Source organism: Canis lupus, chromosome 36 (assembly GCF_011100685.1).
Source record: "Canis lupus familiaris isolate Mischka breed German Shepherd chromosome 36, alternate assembly UU_Cfam_GSD_1.0, whole genome shotgun sequence".
Lineage (NCBI taxonomy): Eukaryota > Metazoa > Chordata > Mammalia > Carnivora > Canidae > Canis > Canis lupus.
In genome coordinates, this window is record NC_049257.1 from 10,010,517 (window position 1) to 10,030,020 (window position 19,504).

A 19,504-nucleotide genomic window follows, 5' to 3' on the forward strand; every position below is an offset into this window, starting at 1 on the left:
ATGAAAGGATCTAAAGAATCTGAAAGTTACAGCAGGGGGTCAATGTGAAATATTAAGGTGACAACTGTCATAGATCACAGGCCACAAGAAGGCATGTGCAAATTATATAAATCCCCTCTATATTTTGATCATTTTCTTTGAAAAGATAGTTCCAGGTAGTTTTTAAATGAATGAAATAAAATGTAATTAATAATGTGCCACTAATAGTTATAATACCAGTGTAAATATTTTAGTATAGTTAATAATTTAAGAACCTAATAACAGTCATCCTGAAAAAAACCCCAACATATTTCAAAATAATTTTAAGCTGATACTCAAAAATATGGATTTTAAGGTTATAATAAACTGAGAAAATATAGAATTCAAAATGTCTTTTAGTCCTATTAAGAAGTTCTGGGTAGCTTTTTCAATGGATAGCCTCAAGATTTTATCATTCTTTTTAAGTTACAAAAAGAGTAGTGTAATTGAAATTTAGTCTGCAAATAATTTATCCTGAACCCTCAAGTTTTTTTTTTCATATTTTGTGTTTGAGAATTCAAATGCTACTGTAATATATGAGGATAGAGAGATGTTTTATATGCATATTTGACGAAAATACTATAGTCATGTAAAATCACACAAGAACACACCAAATCATTTTTTCTGAGGTTTAATTTTAACTAATGAATTTTAGATGATGAATGTAATGTCAATCCAAATCTTTGCTTATCTGCAATGCACAAGCTATTTTTTGTAACTCGTAGGTGAAATAGATTCTTTTCACCATGGCAACGTTTCCTCCCTTGTTTGTGGTCTTTCTTTTCCTTTCCTTTTTTTTCTTTTTCTTTCTTTTTTTTTTTTTTTTTTTTGTCATGAGTCCTTTTTCTTCAACAGTTGAACAAGTCACTTCTGGTTTGGCTAAAGAGCAATCCTAGCACAATAATGTTTCAACTTGCAAGGAAGAACACCCTTATTGAGTTGATAGAACTCCACCAGCTGGATTAGATCTGTAAATCTCGTGTGGCCATCATCCAGGGTGTGGAAGAGTTCACCATCGTCTTCCACCTATAGGAAGAACAACAAACTGGTAAGAAGGACAAACAACCCACAAGGACCATCATATTCTATTGCCTGATGTGTCTTCATACACTAAAGTGGACAAGTGGATGAAACCAAAGGATGATGGAAAAAGAATGCTATGATGTGTGCATTTCTTTTCTGTAGCTTCACTTGTATACAGAAGAAATGTCATTCATACCCTAGTGTGGCTCTACTTTCTTTACCTCAAATTCTCCAAACGTTCTGTGGTTAGAATAATATGACTATTGTGAATCAACAGTGAGAAATCTGCACTATTCAATATAAAAGTAAACAAAAGATTTTAATGCTCCCACAGAAATTAATTTCCATATTTGAATGCTGTCTTATCTAACAGCCTCCTAGTATATTAGAAACAAACAGTCATATAATTTCTACCAGTAAATTGATCCCAATGCAATCAAACATTATGTTAATGGAATGACAGCTTCTTGTTTTTTAAAAGTTTTTCTTGTCAGTGAGGTCTTATGACATTAAACAACTCATACTCACCTAGGGACATTATTTACAGACTCAGTGAGGTCGGGAAGATACTTCATAGGGACTTAGGGTAATTCCAAAAAGAGGCCATTCAAAAAGAAACTAACAACCTCACAATCTTATATAACTGAAAGTAGGCTGAATCTCTATTCCACACTACCTGGTTCCGATATACAGATCACATGCACACACACATGTGCACATACACAGAACATCAGCAGAAGCAACAGATATCCCAAAGCACGTTGCATTACTCAGGAACAGAATTACAGAAATTTTTGAAATGTGCTCAGAATAGTTTAAATATTCTCCAGTTCTGCAGCACCTGTGTATATATCCATGATTAAAAACAAAACCACAAAAACAACAACAACAACAAAACATGTTTGGGATAAGAAAAGAGAAAAGGGGTTGCCTGGGTGGCTCAGTTGGTAAACATCTGACTTTGGCTCGGGTTGTGATCCCAGAGTCCTGGGATCCAGCCCAGCGACAGGCTTCTTGCTCAGCTTCTCCCTCTGCTCGTGCTTGCTCTCTCACTTGCTCATTCTCTTTCAAATACATAAATAAAATCTTTAAAAAAAATTGTCTCTCACTGAATATTTTAGGTCATTTGTTAAAAAAAAAAGACAGCGTTTGAAAATAATGGTTTTTAAAGAACTGGTAGTAGAATTCAGAAAGAATCTTTAGTGGCCTTTTAACAATAGGTGGCATGGGGTCTATACAATATTGGTAAATCATATTTCATGGAAAAAGGGAAATTGAATTTTTACAATTCCTGTATTTCTTATATTAATTCAGGCTCATAAAACCGTTTCTGCCAAACTTAAGTCTAGTCAAAGCACAATCACCCCAGTTATATTTAATAAAAGATCCAAAGAAAACCAAAGTTTCCCAAAGCTTATGCATTAAGATCATCTCTAATACACGAATGTGAAATCACAAATTACTTACTGGTATAATTTGAAAATGCTTTATTTTTTGTCCATGACTCATTGACAGTACGAAAGTTTTGGGGTTACTCTGACTATCCCGTACCAAGAAAACTCTAAAGAGAGAGAAGGAATTTCAATATATGTTTCTATATTTACTCATGTATTTCAGAAAAAAATATAGCATGTAATAAATCCAGGAAATATTTAGCCACAGTTTCCCTTTATTGTGTGTTCAATGATGGGATTGTCCAACATGGTAAACAATATGGTATAACATAATCTTATACAACTGTCATCAGTGCTAATTAAATTTTAATAAAATAAATACACAGCCCATTTGTCAGACTGTTCGCTCAGAATAAGGAAATATAATGCTATGCTGACATCAATAATTAGTGCTATTTTTTTTTTCCATTGATGAATTGGGTATTCACATGTAACACATTTCTGCAGAGAATGGGGGGCATGAGCATATCATTACTTTAACTTCTGGGTTATGTTAGTCCTTGAAAAGAGAAAATTCCCTCTTCAACACTGATCCTCCTTTTTCTTTTGATTCTGGTTCCTGTTACATATCCAACAGAAACTGAGAAATGAATATATTCAACAAAATCAATCCTGATCACCTATTAAATGTTTGAGTACACTATTTTAAGTAAAAGAAACCCCCAAACAATATATATTTTAATCTTGAAGAATGCAGCAGAAAACCCCCTATAATGTCAGGCTAGCAAAATAAGACATGGCCTGATGGCCTAAGGGAAAAATGCTACCAGGCGTGGATTCTTATTTACTGGCAATAGAGTGCAAAACCAGCTTTGTGTTAATTGTTGGCAAACAGATTGTGCAAACGATCCCCCCTGGTGGCTCCAATACTAATCTCACTGTGCCTGGGCAAAGAGGCAGCCGAATTTGAGCCATCACAGATGTCTGATGAGATTATCCATTTCATTTGTACCATGTGAGATTCCTACATTACATCACTGGGAGATGGGACAAAAGGGAGTTTCACTGGTAAGACAAGCTGTAATTCCCTCCCCACTCCCGAGCGGATCACCACCACCATCTAGTGGACTGCCTGGCATCATCACATCTTTCCAAAGGATCCTGTCCCCCTCCTCAAATTTTTTATTAAAATATTAAAAAAAATAAAGATGTTACCATCCTTTATGCAATTATTTTATTCAATTTATAAAAACCAGGCTCTGAGAGTAGGGAGATTATAATCCTCCAAAACATTTTAACGATTCTTTGTGATTTATTTTTCTTGGTCTCATCAGATTGTAATTCTGCTGATTGTTCAAATTTATATCTAAAAAGACTGTGCTCCACATAGAGTATATTAAAATCTTCTCTTATTTAGAGTCTAGTGAAATGCTGACTTGCTATTAATAATCTTCCATGTGAAGATGCATTTTTATCCAAATGTCAGTATTAAATCACCTTGAAATCTTGTCATCATCTTAAGCCAACCCTTGAAGATAAAAGATCCCATCACCACTTGTTTAAATTGATGCTGGTTTCATTTCTCATCCAAACCTCAATACAACCTCCTTGATTTGTACTGCATTTGAAAAGGGAATTTAGCCAGTATTATAGAAAGTATTTGAAATACTGAGTAACTGGAGAAAAAGAAAATTCTTTAGATTGTAAATATTTCATAATACAATTGACATTTCTCTTATATCTCCGATGGTACCCCACTAAAAGATGACTCAAGTACTCTTCATAGTTACACTACTTTAAGCTGTTAAAATTTAGATAACATAGGAATGTAAGAGAGAAAAAAAACAAGCAGTCAAAATATACATAAAAGTTTTAAACTGAATGCAGTCTGTATCAAACTTAAAACTATACAGAACATGTAAGATTATGCCATGACACAAACTACACTTTGGAATCCCATGTTCAAATCAAAATGTGGATACCTCAAAACAAGTTCAGTTTTAGCTGAGATACTACTATTGGCACAGAATGGGCAATATTAGTGATTTTTGGTTAACAGCAGAGTGTCCTATTCAGTTATCTGTTCATTTATGCACAACTACTAAGCACACGGGATGTAATAGGTATTATGTAGGTATTGCTAGGATACAATGGTAAGCTCCCATACAGAACAAAGTCACTTCCGTTATCATAAGCTAAAGTCAAAACTATGTGTATTAACTAAGTAATTACTGATTCTAAAAGAACTCAAAATCACTACCATTCAAAATCAAACTTACCCATCCACAAGTCCTTGCTGAATAATCAATCGCTGAGCTTCTTCTCTAGAAATTTTGTGGTGAAACCATGGCTGGGACCGGTGGATGGCTGAGGAAATAAAGTGGAGGAATACAGAACTCTGTTTGAAATGCTCACAATTTCATTACATATACTTTCCACCAGAGCCACCCAGTCACCATACCAAAGTGCCCATCCATCCAGACATCCAGTCCCCGTGAACAGGCAGAGACATACCCATGTTTGTGGCAGAGCTCTGGGAAGAGGCAGTTGGGCTACCGTGGGTGGCCAGGCGTAAACATCCTTTTTTCTGCACAAAGAAAGGGGAAGCAAATTTCAATTTTTGGGGTGAGACAGACTCAAATCATAAATATTTTGAAGAATGTGAAGCTATTTGTACCCTCCAAGCGAGTCCTTCTTCAACAGCAACTGAAAGGGCTTCTGTGGGATTTTCTATAACTCTGCTTTTCTGTCCTGAGAAGTCCATTGCTACGAGAGAATTCTCTGATATACTTCTCTGGAAAAAAAACCACATTTTTTACCATGAAAATATCTTTGAAAATTATCTCTTAGTATTCTGCTGGCAATACATTTCCACTATAGAATGTGTGATTCCAAAGGTGGCTGGCAGGAAATTTAAAAAATCAAAAGTGCATATTTAAGATAAAAAAGGTGCTATGAAATATTTTGGTTAAATAAGTTACATAGTTATTTGTCAAGGCTGAATTAAGTGGTTGAGAAAAGAGACTAAAAGCTTTCAAAGTTAGCATGTCTTTCTCTTAGAAGAACCCTATCTTTTCATATTCTCTAGTAAAATGGGAACACGCCAATTTAGAAAGAAATAACTCTTCCTGTGGCTAAAAGACCCACCACTTCTGAACTAGTCTCTACTATGATTTGCGATTCATCCATTATCATTCAAATGTCAACTGTGGGGGCACCTGGGTGGCTCAATTGGTTAAGCATCTGCCTTCTGCTCAGGTCCTGGGATGGAGCCCCATGTCAGGTTCTTGCTCAGCGGGGAGTCTGCTTCTCCCTCTCCCTTGCCCCCACTCATGCTCTCTTACTCTTTATCTCTCTCTCTCAAATAAATAAATACAATTTTTAAAAAATGTCAACTCTATTTACTGATGAAGCAGCTGTTTCCTAAGACTCAAGACAGACAAAAGCTTTAACAGATTGACTTACATCACTTCTTGAGAAAGAAATAGTATTCATATTTCATAATGGAACAAACTACAGTATGTATTTTAAAACTGTATCACATCAATGTTCATCTTACTTAGAAAATAAAATTTATGGGTGCCTGGGTGGCTCAGTCAGCTGAGCTCCGACTCTTGATTTCAGCTCAAGTCATGAAGTCAGGTTTGTGAAATGAAGCCCTGTGTGGGGGCTCCACAATCCACGGAGGGGGGGTGGGCCTGCTTGAGATTCCCCCCTGGCACTCCCCAGCTCATGCACATATGCGCATGTATGCATTCTCTCTCTTGCAGAAATAAATCTTTAAAAAAAAAGAAAATTTAGTGAAATAATGGCTCTGCTAATTCCATAATATTAAAAATTCTATGATCTAATATCTGAGTATTTTTTTCATCTTGTGAGGACACACATGGAAAAACTGAGAGCTGGGCAGCCTGGGTGGCTCAGCGGTTTAGCGCCACCTTCAGCCCAGGGCATGATCCTGGAGACCTGGGATCCAGTCCCACGTCAGGTTCCCTGCATGGAGCCTGCTTCTCCCTCTGCCTGTGTCTCTACCTCTCTAACTCTCTCTCTCTCTTTCTGTGTCTCTCATGAATAAATAAGTACAATCTTAAAAAAAAAAAAAAAAGACAAACTGAGAGCTACAAAAATAAATCTGATAGAAAAAGAACTGACATCACCAAAGATAATTTAGACAGGTAATACAGTCTTCCCTCTGCCATTACTTTTTGTCTTCTCTGAAGGTGAATATATCCAAACCTAGACTTTATTTTTTTGTTTAGGGCTCTGCTTTGCAAGCATCTTTTAAAAAAGAGTGCCATTCCCAGTCATGCATCCTAAAAAAAGAAAACATTTTCAAATCACCCGTCAAGAGCCTCAGTTTGTAAGAATTAGCACTCTCCCAAAGGAAAAAAAAAAAATTCAAAAACAGCATGGACAATGTTCAACACTTACTCTCTACTCATTAATAGGGGAGCGAAACAAAAAATGGAGTTCTAATGGTAAAGGAAGAGCCAGTGTGCCCCTGGAGACTCACAGCTTAAGTCTGTTTTACAGCTCTCCACGTGGTTTCAGCCCTTCCTAGCTTGGTCTAAAACCCTGTAGCCAAATGTATGCTTGAAAGAAAACCTTGTCTATGCAAAAAATCAGGGGCTCACTTATCACTGCATCATACGTCCTCCATCGTTAGCGTTTGCTATTTCCTCTTCAAACCCTGCTGTAGTGGTCCACAATCTTATTACGGTTCATCTTTATTTCTAGAGATCCGGCATGCAATCTTTCATTTGTTACAGGAGCCTTTGTAACTGACAGCTGCTCTTTCCAGACAGATGCTGTCTCTGTAATCTCTATCTGCTGTCACACCTTAGTTTGCCCTTCTCACCCCATGATCTTCTGTGCCGGGCTGTAGACCAGTCGGGTACACTTCTGCTTTGCTGACATTAATGAAAAGCCTCCACCTGCCCAAACCACAGAGTAACTAATCTCAATCATAATGATAGCTTTATCCTTATAATATCTCTACTTCACATGCCAAGATGGGTGCTCTAATCACAAGGTCCTGATAACACAAAAACACTGTTAGGAAAGAAAAATAAACATAGCCAGTTGTTTTTGTTTTTGTTTTCCTACAACAGGATAGAATGTAAAACAAGTTCCTGTGTTCCCTAATTACTTGACATTAGTAGGGAGTCTACAGTACAAATAAATATTTTCATTTGCTACATTAACAACACTAGGGAAAACACGGGAATATAGCAAATGTTTTCTATTGAATAGCAGGTGGTGGATGAAAAATTAATAGTTTACCTTTGGTGGACAAAGAAATAGAAGTGAAGCAGAATCTGACTTGAACTCAAAAGGTCATTTTCAGCTCAATTTCTTTCACGTAAGAAAGTGATGTTGATAACATTCAGGATCAGTGTATTTCTCAAATATTGGTCCCTTTTTCTAGCTCTTTCTTCTGGTGGAATAAACAGGGCAAGCCCTGAAAAAGGGTCCATGATTTTAATAACACATCTCTTTTTTCAAGAAAGAAGAAGTCTGGCTACACCTTGGATTATCCAAGCCACACTATGAGATCAGATCCAGTCACTCCTAGTGAGCTTTGGACATAAAAATGTTTTCCCGGCAGTTTAGGTAGGTGATGACTAGTAGCCACACACTCTCTGTCACCCTATTGGAAAGATGTAGATAAGCCTGCAGCACAGTCCTTAGCAAGAGGGCACAGGAGTTCCTGATATCTGCTTCATACAGAGTCACAGGACATCAGAGATATAATCAATTCCCGAACGTAAGCAACTGTCCGCCTTGTTTTACACTGCAGGACACTGGTGACTGAACCAAGGTCACACAGGTAGCTTACGGTAAAAGCAGTTGCAGACCCTCTCTAAGGTTTTTTATGTACCACAGAGTAGGAGGTACAGGAAGAAAGTGCAGTTTTCCACATCTAGCTCAGGCATAAGAGTGAGGATAATGACTTGAGTAGACTAGTTTTCCCCATCCCAATGCTCTAGTCATCCCAGCCATCCTAACAGACGCTCCTTTGTGCTGAAAAGGACCAGATATTTGGCTTCCTGAAATATCTGTTTATGATTCTTATTTCAAAGGCAGATAGGGGTGGCCATGATGTGCTGTACCTAGCTATGATGTGCAATGTGGTATGGGAAAAACTTTTTTTCTTCTTTCCCTTCTCAAAATGTATCCCTGGAGGAGTTAAGAATATTGTTCCTTTAAAAATATAACTAAAGTATACTCAGTTATTCTCACTGAAGATAGTGCTTGGAAGAAAACCAGCAGAGGCAGTTGAGGAGCACTGGCATCCATTATATAGGTCACTGATTCTTCCGTGATAACCTAGAAAGGTGGGATTCTGTGTAGACATCAAAGTAAACACAAATACCTCCCAAAACATCTCAGTTTCCTTCATGTAAGTTAAGAAGAGTGGAGATATAATTCTCAAGTGCTGTTCTGTTTGATCTTGACAACTGCTATACCGGACAGCCAGCTCCTCACTACACAGGCCCCCTACAAAATCCCCACTTCCATCCAGATTCATTCAAGTGTCTTTCCCTATACATGGTGTTGAACGAGCAGTTACACTAACCAACACCATGATATCGATCAACAATAGGACCACTTTCAGTGGAAAGTGGCAAGAATAATACCATGCTCATATGCATATGATGAGACTAGAAAGTACTTTGTTTATGACAATTTTTTTCCTATGATTAAGAGGACTCTAGACAACTGCCTCCAAATGTATGGCTACTATTAACATGCTCATCCTAATAACATTAGACTCTAAGAGAAATTTACAAGGATTTAGAAAAGGATTAAGATAATAAAATCCATTATTCTTTATATACATGTGGATTGAAAGATAAAGGTAAGCTGACAATTTATAAAAATACTCACCTAAAGCAACTGCTTTTATAAAAATTCTTTCCAGTCTTTAGTTTCTTATTTTAGGGCTTAAAAGTAATATGATACAAAGATGAAAAGTTACTCTTCCATAATATAAAGCAACATAACTACAGAATTGGAGTTCTTTTTTCCATATTAGTCTATCGGACTTTGTAATCAACATTATTTCATGCCTCATTCCTAGAACTGAGCATTTCATCTGCTACATTACATGTGGGGAAATGTGCCTTCCTTGGTCACAGCCATGAGGAGCATGTTTTTAACCTAAGTGGAAATGCAGCACGTCAGTTGATTTGCAACACAGATGCATACACCCAAACTCCTAATAGACTCAATATTAAGGAGCAAGAGCAAAAATAACAGAACATAAACTTTTAAGTTCATAAATACATTTCTTGTGTTAATTCACAATAAATTTAGATCCTAAAGAAGGGAAAAGATATGTCTGTGTGTATCTGCAAATAAATATTCAAGTTGCATTTAGTATGAATCTGAGAAGTGGTGTTAGACTTAATGAGCAACCTATATTTTGGCTTGCAGCTTTTGGGTTTCCTGAAGAGCAGTTTGCTTTTCTAGGACCCAGACCTTAAAAAATTTTATTGTTAGAAACCCAGAATGCAAAAGAGCTCACCCGTGTATAGTGCAGCTTTTAAAATTCCAAACATTTTTATACGAGGCTACGAAAATTCCAGAATTAATATTAAAATAAATAAATAAACCCACAATCAAAGGAAACACCTACAATCCCAAGGAAGTTACTCTAAAAATCATATCAAAATTAAATTTCAAATGTTGTAATGACACGATTCACATAACTCTTTCAAATATTTACAAATTTTCTTTAATATATAACATTATCTATTTTAATCGAATACTTCATGATACTCTACTGCTGTGATCTGATCACACAGGCTGCAATCATGTGAAATCCAAGAATAAATAATTCAATAACATTATGTTAGGATGGTGTCAAAGAATTACTTTACTTGACCAAAAGAATGTAAATGTACTGTAATGTACACTTATAGTGCACTATTCTTGCAAATTAATATGATGTAAATATAAAATATATAGATTAATAAATATGGTCCTTACCATGGGTGATATACTCTGAGAACTGCAGCCACTTCTACCTTGATATGGATGCATGTAATTCTGGTACAGCTGCATGCCATACTAATAAATAAAAACAAATAAATAAAAACACATTCCCATCACTTTTACTACACAGGTAATTTATGAAAAAAAAACAATATTTTAATTAGTTATGTATCATAATATAAAAAAATAAAAATTAGAAGCTTTCCTTAAAACAAATGGTAAAGCAACCATAATTTTGAAAGGTCAGCTTTTAGTGGCCTACAAAGATACATTTAAAAAGACAGTGCTTTTTACTTGAGCCCACACTTAATTAAGGTCTAGCTCACCAGTATAAAGACCTGTAGCGGACATTTCTACTTGTTCTTAGCACCAACACCATTTGGAGTGGTATAGCATCTAGTGATAAGAGAGCTCACTTGGGAAGGATGCCAGACTTGATGGAACAAAGACGGAAAACTCTATATGTATCTTAAGCAAAGCACGGTAAAAGTCACCACAATTCTTCAATGACCAATTGTTGACTTATACCGTCTCTTTGGCAAATCCATAAACTTGGTCCTATGTTAAAGATTCTTGACACTGCAGCATCCTCTACTAACAATACTCTTACCATATTGTTTAAATTTTAGCTTTAAATTCAAGGAAATCAAAATGGTAGGCAATCAGGCTGATCTCACAGAAAGGATCACAAAATACAACGTAAACAGCAATAGAAAAAAACCACAGCATCTTTATTTTCAAGAGGTAGCATCGCAAGACTCGGCTGCCAGGCTTTCAGGCTTTCAATTGGAAAGTGGGTCTGGACTGTAAGTGGATTACCAAGTTTGAAAAAATTAAGAATGCTGACTGCCAAAACCAAACTTATTTTGGAGGGCTCACCATCAGAAGCTAGAAGGTACTCCAGTTAGATTTAAGTTACTTTGTTTAAAAAAACAAAAAGAAAAAGAAAACAAAGCAAAACCGTAGTGAGACAGAGAGGTCTTTACATTTCTTGTCTTTTCTTTTTTCTGGCTACCATCAACAATTCTATTTCACAGAGCCACAATGAACTTGGAAGTAGGTCCTATCTATATAAAAGAGATTGAGGAGACACCATGGACTACAATCTCACCCTTAGGATGAATTCCATTTAAATATTCCAACAGAGCTGTTTCTCTACAAGACTATTTCCTTAAAAGCAATTCCAGCAAAGTGGATCTATTTGGTAATTAGGCAAAAAAAAAAAAAAAAAAGAGGGCGGCATGGAGAGTCTCTCTGTTTCCAAGAGTTTGCTTTTAAGATGAATACAAACCCACATCCATTTAAAATTCTCTATGTTTATTTCTTTATCCAATTATTTCCCAACTTATAAAAATTATATTTTAATTTACAGTGTGATTGACATTAATGGGACCTAATGAAATTTCCTTTAAATCAACTCTAAACCTACCATAACCATAAAAAGAAGACATAGGAGCTTAATTCCTAGTCAAGTTCATTTTGGAAACTATACACTAACTTCTCACCAATACTTTCACAAGGTACAGGCAGGCTATTTGGTTGCCTTTTATTTATCCGCAGCGAAAAGCCAGCTACCTACTAATAAGACTGTTTCTTATTGTATTGTCCCTGGTACCTGTAGTGTCAGGCAATTGTTTCTGTGCTGTTGGTGGTCTTTAGTAGGCATTTTACTCTGGCGGAGGGGTAGGGTATGAGTTACCTTAACACGTCCCTGCCCTACGGAGGGACAGATAAGGGACCAAAATATGTAAGAAGCTAGTAGAGCTCTAGTCAAAGGGAAGGGAAGACAACACATAACTAGGACATGGTACATGAGCAATTCTCAGATTTTCTATGAACCTATAACACTGGAATTTCTCCAAAGAGAACAAGAGGATCTTCCTCTGCTACTACATGAACAGTTTACATGTGTGTATGAAAAAGAAAAGGAAATACAAATAACACAAGAAGCCAAATTCTTGGAGGAGGCAGGATCTAGTAAGTAGCATGGAAAGAAAATCCGGGGCCCTTTCAGTCCAATCACCCTAACAGCCTTGTCTCCCATGCTCCTCCAACTAAGTACAGTGATAAATTGGAAATACAATAGACAACCAGAGGAGAAAAATCACCTCTAAGCATGTGAGTCCAGGTGCACCAGCCACCTGGGGATGAAGAGGTGCCCCACTGATGACAGGCTGCCAGCAGAAACCAACTGACTCCCCCATTAGAGTTTTTCAGATTTGTGCTGGTAAGCCCTGGCTTCATGTATCTGGATATTTTAAAGTGTAAAGCAGATCACATTATTTTCCCAATTGAAATTATTTGGTGGTTTATCTTTGCCTCCAGGATAAAGGTTCTCACTGATGCTTGCCTTGCTCTTGACCTCACCTGTAAAAGCTTACCACAATTAAAAAAGAAAAAAAAATACAGGGAACATGGATGTGGTAGACAGAACAATGGCCCCCATATGTCTACATCCTAATTCCTAGACCCTGTGAATATGTTAGGTTACCTGGCAAAGAGGAATTAATGTTGCAGATACCATGAAGGGTGCTAATCAGCTGACACTGAAATTGGATGATTATTTTGGATTATCTAGGTGGATCCAATATATTAACAAGGGTCCTTAATAAATGGAAGTGGAGGCACAGAAGAGAACCAAATCACAGCATGAAGAGGTCTTAGTTCAATATTGCTGGCTTTGAGGGTAGAGAAAGAGACCATGAGCCAAGGAATCTGGGGAGCCTTTAAAGTCCAGAAAGGGCATGAAAAATGGAATCTCCCCCAGAGTCTCCAGAAAGGAATGCAGGCCCTTGGACACCTTGCTTTTCAGCCAGTAAGACCCAATTCAGACTTCCTGAATGACAGTGGTGTAGGATAATAAATCAGTGTTGTTTTAAGTCACTAAGGTGGTGGTCATTTGTTACATCCATAGAAATATATAATACAACAGAGCAAATGTAAATTGGACATTTTTGCCCTAAAAGAGGCTTTAAAAAGAATCAAATGAGAAAAAAAGTAAGAAGGGGACAATCTTCCAGAAACTAAGCATTCTGGATATGGCAGGATAATACAAAACAAAACAAAACAAAACAAGAAAAAACCTTTTAGTATATTACATCAATTTTTGGACTCATGCTTCTTTTCAAATTTTAACATTCATCAATTTGCCTTAACTATAGCATCTTCTACTCACTGTCACCAAGTGACTTGTCACTGCCTAAAATGTTTAGTGAGATCAAGATATCATTTGCATCACGTCTTGCAAAAGGGATGACACTGGCTAGAAAGACAACTCCAGAGACCATAGCAGAGCACTTGTCTGAGAAGTTCTGCTTTCCCAAAGCTCTTGACGGCACAGAGCAGGATAGCCCATGGCTCTGAGATAAAAATGATTCACGAAAGCCAGACTTAGAGTATGAAGTTTTACAGATGCCTCACATAATTTATTACACATTTATAGTATGTGTGTGTGCATGTGTGTATATACAAAATTAATAAATGATGAAAATCAACATCTATAGGCCTAAATAAATCTAAAATAACTAAATGAAAATAAAAATCATATGAAATATTAAAGCATCATATCATAATTTTATTGGCATGATTCTTTTCTTCCTACTTATACAAAAAATAATGGTGTTATTCTAGTAAAATCAGTGGCATGTTAGAAAGATTTATGATTAAAGGAAGTGTGTTTACCATCCACTTCGGAGTTGGGTGTCTGACCTTGAGATCAAACTAGAAGGGAGGAAAGCTTGACTAACAAGGTGGAAAAGCCATCTCCTTTACCAGCCTAGCCTGATTTCCAGAGTTCTGATGGAAGGAAAGAGAAAACCAGAGACCTCAAGGTATTTTCTCTACTATAACTGTGATGGGTTCAAGTATTTCAAAGAGTGCCAGCCTCTTCAAATGTAAAAGGAGAGGCCTGGATGAGGTCACTGGTTCTTAGTCAGGCAAACATCTGGAGTTCACTCACTAAATCAGGATCCCCAAGGATGGGGCTGGGCACACAGAACTTACAACATTCCTCAGGTGATTCCAACGCACATCCCGGGTTAGCTAGTTACTACTTCCTTGACTGGTTGGTTCCCAACACCCTCTAAAGTTCTTTTCTTTTTTTACATTTTATGACAATGAGAGCAACATGGAAGCATGTACTTACCATGAGGGTTTCAAAGAATCCAGACTTCTAAGCTTTGTTGAAACCAAAATCATGACAGTCATTTAACAGTAGACTATTTGAAAAACAAAGCTCTTCTAAAAAGGTAACTTCAGTGGCTATCTGCTATAACAGCAAGAGGAAGCAAATTTCATAGTTATCCAAAAGCTTCCTTTAAGCCATTTAAAAGTTTTTCTGCCAATACTACTTCACATCCACCAGGATAATTTTTTTTTTTTAAAAGGAAAATAACAAGTGCCAGTGAAGATATGGAGAAATTGGCTTTCTCATACATCACAGGTGGAAACATTAAATAGCTTAGCCACTGTGGGAAACATTTTGGCAATTCTTCAGAAGGTTAAAGAGAATTACCATATGCCCAGCAATTCTACTTCTAGATATACAGCCTCCTAGGTATATAACCTCCAAATTGAAAACGGATATCCAAATAAATACATGAACACATATGTTCACAGCAGTACTGTTCATAATAGTCAAAATATGCAAACAACCTAAATGTCCATTAATGGGTAAATGAGTAAACAAATTGTTTATCTAATATACATATATATATATATGTATATGCATACACACACAATGGAATATTATTCAGCCATAATAAATCTGTACTGATATAGTACAGATATAAGGTGGATGAAACACAAAACAGTAAGCTAAATAAAAAAAGCCAGACACAAAAGGTCAGATATTATATAATTCCATTTCTAAGAAAAGTCCGAAGAGTAAAATCCTATAGAGACAGACACAGAAATGGACAGTTGCCAGGAGTTGGGAGTAACTGCTTATTGGGTATGCAGTTTCCTTTGAGGTGATAAAAATGTTTTGTATGCTAAAAGCTGGACAGAGGTGGTGGGTGCACAATATTCTGAATGAACTAAATGCCACTGTATTGTTCACATAGTTAATGTGAACACAGTTAAAAATACGTTCATCACATTAGCATAGTTGATTAAAATAGCTAATTCAGTTCATTTTATGTTATGAGAATCTCAATTAAATAAATTAAAAGAACAAAAGATAAAACTGTCTTCCCAACCTGGTATTACAACTAATAATTCTGATTCTGATGATTCTGCCTTGATCTTCAAAAGAAAATGGTTGATAATTTTTATAATTATGAAGTTGTGTTGAATATACTAGCATACAAGTTTTGAAATGAAATATGTGTTTTCTGTACATTCTAGAAGAAATCATTCCATGTCTCTCTTCCCCACATTTTTTAGAACATTCTTAACTCCTTTCAAAATGCTCACCAATAAATTATACTTATTTAAGTTGGAATTTCCACTTAGCACAAAGGTTGCTGTTTTAATAGTATATCTACAGTAAAATTTACATAATAATTTTATGTAAACTAGAAAGCAATTTATATAACACTTAAATGAAATAAATGTAAAACAATTGCACTAAACATACCTAGGCAGACACATTTTCAAATATGCGTCATGTTGGATTGATGGCAATATTTTTAAAATGCAGACTGAGTCGTGTATAGAAGTTTTAATCAGGTATACGAGCTATATATGTAATACTCTTGAAAAAATAAAATTCAGAGCATTTCTAAAAATGGAATATTTACTCCCCACACAAAAGATAAATGCATTAGACTATTTTACTCTACTAATGTTTATCTTTTAGATTTAAAAAAATCATACATTTGGGTACATGGACTCATAGTGAGTCTTTGCATTCTGAAGTACAGATATTTTCAAACTTTGATGGCACTCACAGCATTTAATAGAAATTCACGCCTGCAGTGAGATTACCTTAAGCAATCTAATCGCAGTCACCCAGCACGTCCTACTCTGCTCTTCTTCTGCACAGAGCATTTTCAGGTCTCGGGGCCCTCCCGCTTTGTTAGGCTAGAAGGCCACAGCACATTGTTTATCGTTAATGCATATCTTGAAGGTAACACCTGTTGAAATAAAAGCCACTAAAATTCTCCTATATATAAGAGAAAGCTGTCTCTTTTTAAAAGAAATTAAAAGAAACTCAAGCTTACCTAAAAGGCTGAGGCTTGCTTTATTCATCTATCAAAATATTAAGCCTGTACCTTAAAGCAGAATCCATAGTTAGTCGGTGCTCCGTGTTTTTTTTTGCCTGCCAGTGACACATAAATATCACTATTGCCAAATTCGCTGAAAAACTGCAAATGCCGTGGTTCCTTTAAAAAAAACATATTGAGTGTTGAAATGAATACACAGTTTTACACACTCTTTTGTATTTCTCTTATATTACACAATTTATAACTTGGCAAAAATTATTCCCAAAAATGTCACAGAAACAAAAGGGAAGAAAAATTAAGTTACTATGTCCTTATAGAACTGGGAACTTGATACAATATTATTTGAAAAGTGACAAGATGTTTACGATTTAACTTCTAAGATGCACAAAAAAAAAAAAAACTTATCTTCCTATTTAAAAAATTTTCTCTTTTACCACCATTTCAGGAATCTCAGGGAGAGAAGATAGAAAAGAATGGCTTTTGAAAATGTTTTCCTTGTCCAGGTTTCAAATAATGGCAGTTCAACAATGGCAGTTCAACAAGGCAAGAACGGTGGTTTGAGCTTCCACAGCAGTTAGAGAAGAAAAAGGAGAAAGAGACGAGGATGCCTGCTTCGTTTAGAAAAGATCACCCCGCAGGTTTAGGTACTGCCTAGCACACCACGGCAAGCAATGAAATAGGCAGCATGACTTCCTTCTTTACGAAAAGAAGGAAGCCTGTACAGATCAGTTCAGGGAAATTACCTGGCAGTGGAATGTGTCTTATTTTCAAGGCAAAGTGGAATCATGAACAGCTATTTCTTCTCTGGGAAATCCATGAGATTTAAGGCTGGTCATGGGAAATCACTGGGTCATATTATCCTGTGATAGGTTAATAACTTGGAGAAGTGTTTAATTCTGGGGTTGAATGTATAATCAGAACTGACCAGAATGCATTTGTTCTTCAAAACCTTGCTACTACTAGTGTGGTCCCAGACCAGTGGCATGGGCATCAGCTGGGAACTTATTAGAAATGCAAAACCTGTGGCCCCACCACAGACCAAGTGAATCAAAATCTGCCTTTTAACAAGATCCCAGGTGATCATATGCACTGAAAATTGAGAAGCAATGCTCTAAAACAAAACTAAACAGAAGGGACAGAAAAGCCAGAACATTCAGCAACCCATTCAAATCCATATCCAAAAAATTTCAGTCATTTACCAGCAGGCTATTCCATCCCTGATGATTGGGAAAGCAACAGTTTCTGTGTATGTCACTGTTCCTCTGTGTGTCACTGTTCTTAGGCATTTTGATCTAATGAATGACTACAGTTCCCGACTCCATGGGAGAATAAGGCAGAAAAGAAAACTGTTAAAAGAGACTCAGCCTAGGGCCCTTGGAACAAGGGAAGAGGAAGGAGAAAAGTACTCTTACTGTCATGGCCTTTAAAACTATTTTTTGATAGAAACTGATTTGCTAGTAAAAATGTCTGATTCCTATGAAGAAAAGATAAAACCAGCCCTGTCTACTGATACTGTAGAAGTCGATGTAGCTGAGTCATCTGGATGTAAGAAAAAGGCAGCTTGAGAAACCCTAGAAGGCTACAGAGGCATGATGAGTTTCATCTCCTGACTGATTTTTGCTCCATTACTGCAGATATATCAAGGCTTATGATACTGTAAGACTGCAGGCTGGGGAAGGCATGGTTAGGAAAGACTATGCATGCACATGTGCACGCAAGGGGAGAGTCAGAGGGAGACGTGCTTAGACGTTTCTCTGTAAATAAAAGTCATAGTCACGTCCCCAAGGCTTACTGCAGTGGTTAACTAGCCCCCACGCAACCCAGATCTTCAGAGAGTATAATAAATCAAGACCTTCTCACAAAGAAAGGACAGGAAATAGTCTCCTTCCCAGGCAGAAATGTCATATTAGACATTAGATAACCTGCATAATTTATATCAAGGTCATAATCCTTGAGGTTACCTAATACCTCGAATTTCTTTCTTTTTTTTTTAAAGAGAAACTTAAAATCATTTTCATGTATAGACTGTGGAACATGAGCTCATTAGACACAGGCTAAGGAGAAGAATATTATGTACTGAAGTACAGCAAAGTCAGACAATACGTTGAAAAGAGCTAAGATGTAGACTGAGACTACAGGTTTGACGCTTGTAATACTGCCTGGCCAAGGGGAAGACCACTGCACGGATAAAAGTATGGATCCAGTAGAAGGAATGCAGAGCTGTCTTTTGTATAATGGGCGGGCAGGGAAAGGAGATGAAGGCTGCAGTAAAAATATAATGGGCAGTTGACTTTAATCAGACACCTGTTGAAGAAATAAGAACTTAGGAATTAAAGAAGCATTATCACATCTTCCAGTGAAGGTTCACTCGAAAGAGTGAAATCAACATCATTACTGGATTTTGAAGCCACTTTTCTCTGATGTTAAAAGTAAAAAGATAACCCAGCACATATTTGTTTTAGAAACACCTTCATATGTAATTTCATACTTAGGAACACAGGGAAAGGAGCAAACGCACTAAAATTTAGCCTAGAGAAAGTCTAAAACCTTAAGTACAAAACAGGTATATATCCTACATTATTCCTGATAGCAAAACTTGAAAACTGGCTAAAATGTTCAAGAAAAATTAGTTATACTAGTAGTCAAATGATATATACTTAAAAATAAAAGATTTCCATGAGGGAATGTGAAACTAAATTAGCAGAGCCCCATTCCAACACTTATACTTCAAGAAGACACACACGAGTACGCATGCACACATGTGAGCAGCAACAAAGGAAAACTGTGTATGAGGGAAAACTGAGGAAAGTATGGAAGAGTCAACTCTTACTCCTTGTGACTCCATACCACCTGAATATCTGGTAGCTGTCATTAGCTGTATTCTGGGCATTTCCATTTAGA

The 19,504-nt window shown here is 36.5% G+C and overlaps 1 protein-coding gene across 4 annotated transcripts in view; it reads right to left on the reverse strand.

The window, feature by feature from the left end:
* Window positions 1-633: 633 nt before the first annotated feature.
* The window catches only part of GRB14 (growth factor receptor bound protein 14), a 131,387-nt gene continuing 112,516 nt past the window's right edge, over window positions 634-19,504 (reverse strand). For all 4 annotated transcript variants that reach the window (XM_038584687.1, XM_038584686.1, XM_038584689.1 and 1 more), the window contains 8 exons: window positions 16,652-16,762; window positions 16,365-16,460; window positions 10,431-10,511; window positions 5,113-5,229; window positions 4,950-5,022; window positions 4,715-4,802; window positions 2,509-2,602; window positions 634-1,044 (listed from right to left, as the gene is read on the reverse strand). In XM_038584687.1, the coding sequence (XP_038440615.1) occupies window positions 898-1,044; window positions 2,509-2,602; window positions 4,715-4,802; window positions 4,950-5,022; window positions 5,113-5,229; window positions 10,431-10,511; window positions 16,365-16,460; window positions 16,652-16,762 (807 nt within the window). In that variant the 3' untranslated portion in view covers window positions 634-897. The remainder of the gene's footprint in view (window positions 1,045-2,508; window positions 2,603-4,714; window positions 4,803-4,949; window positions 5,023-5,112; window positions 5,230-10,430; window positions 10,512-16,364; window positions 16,461-16,651; window positions 16,763-19,504) is intronic.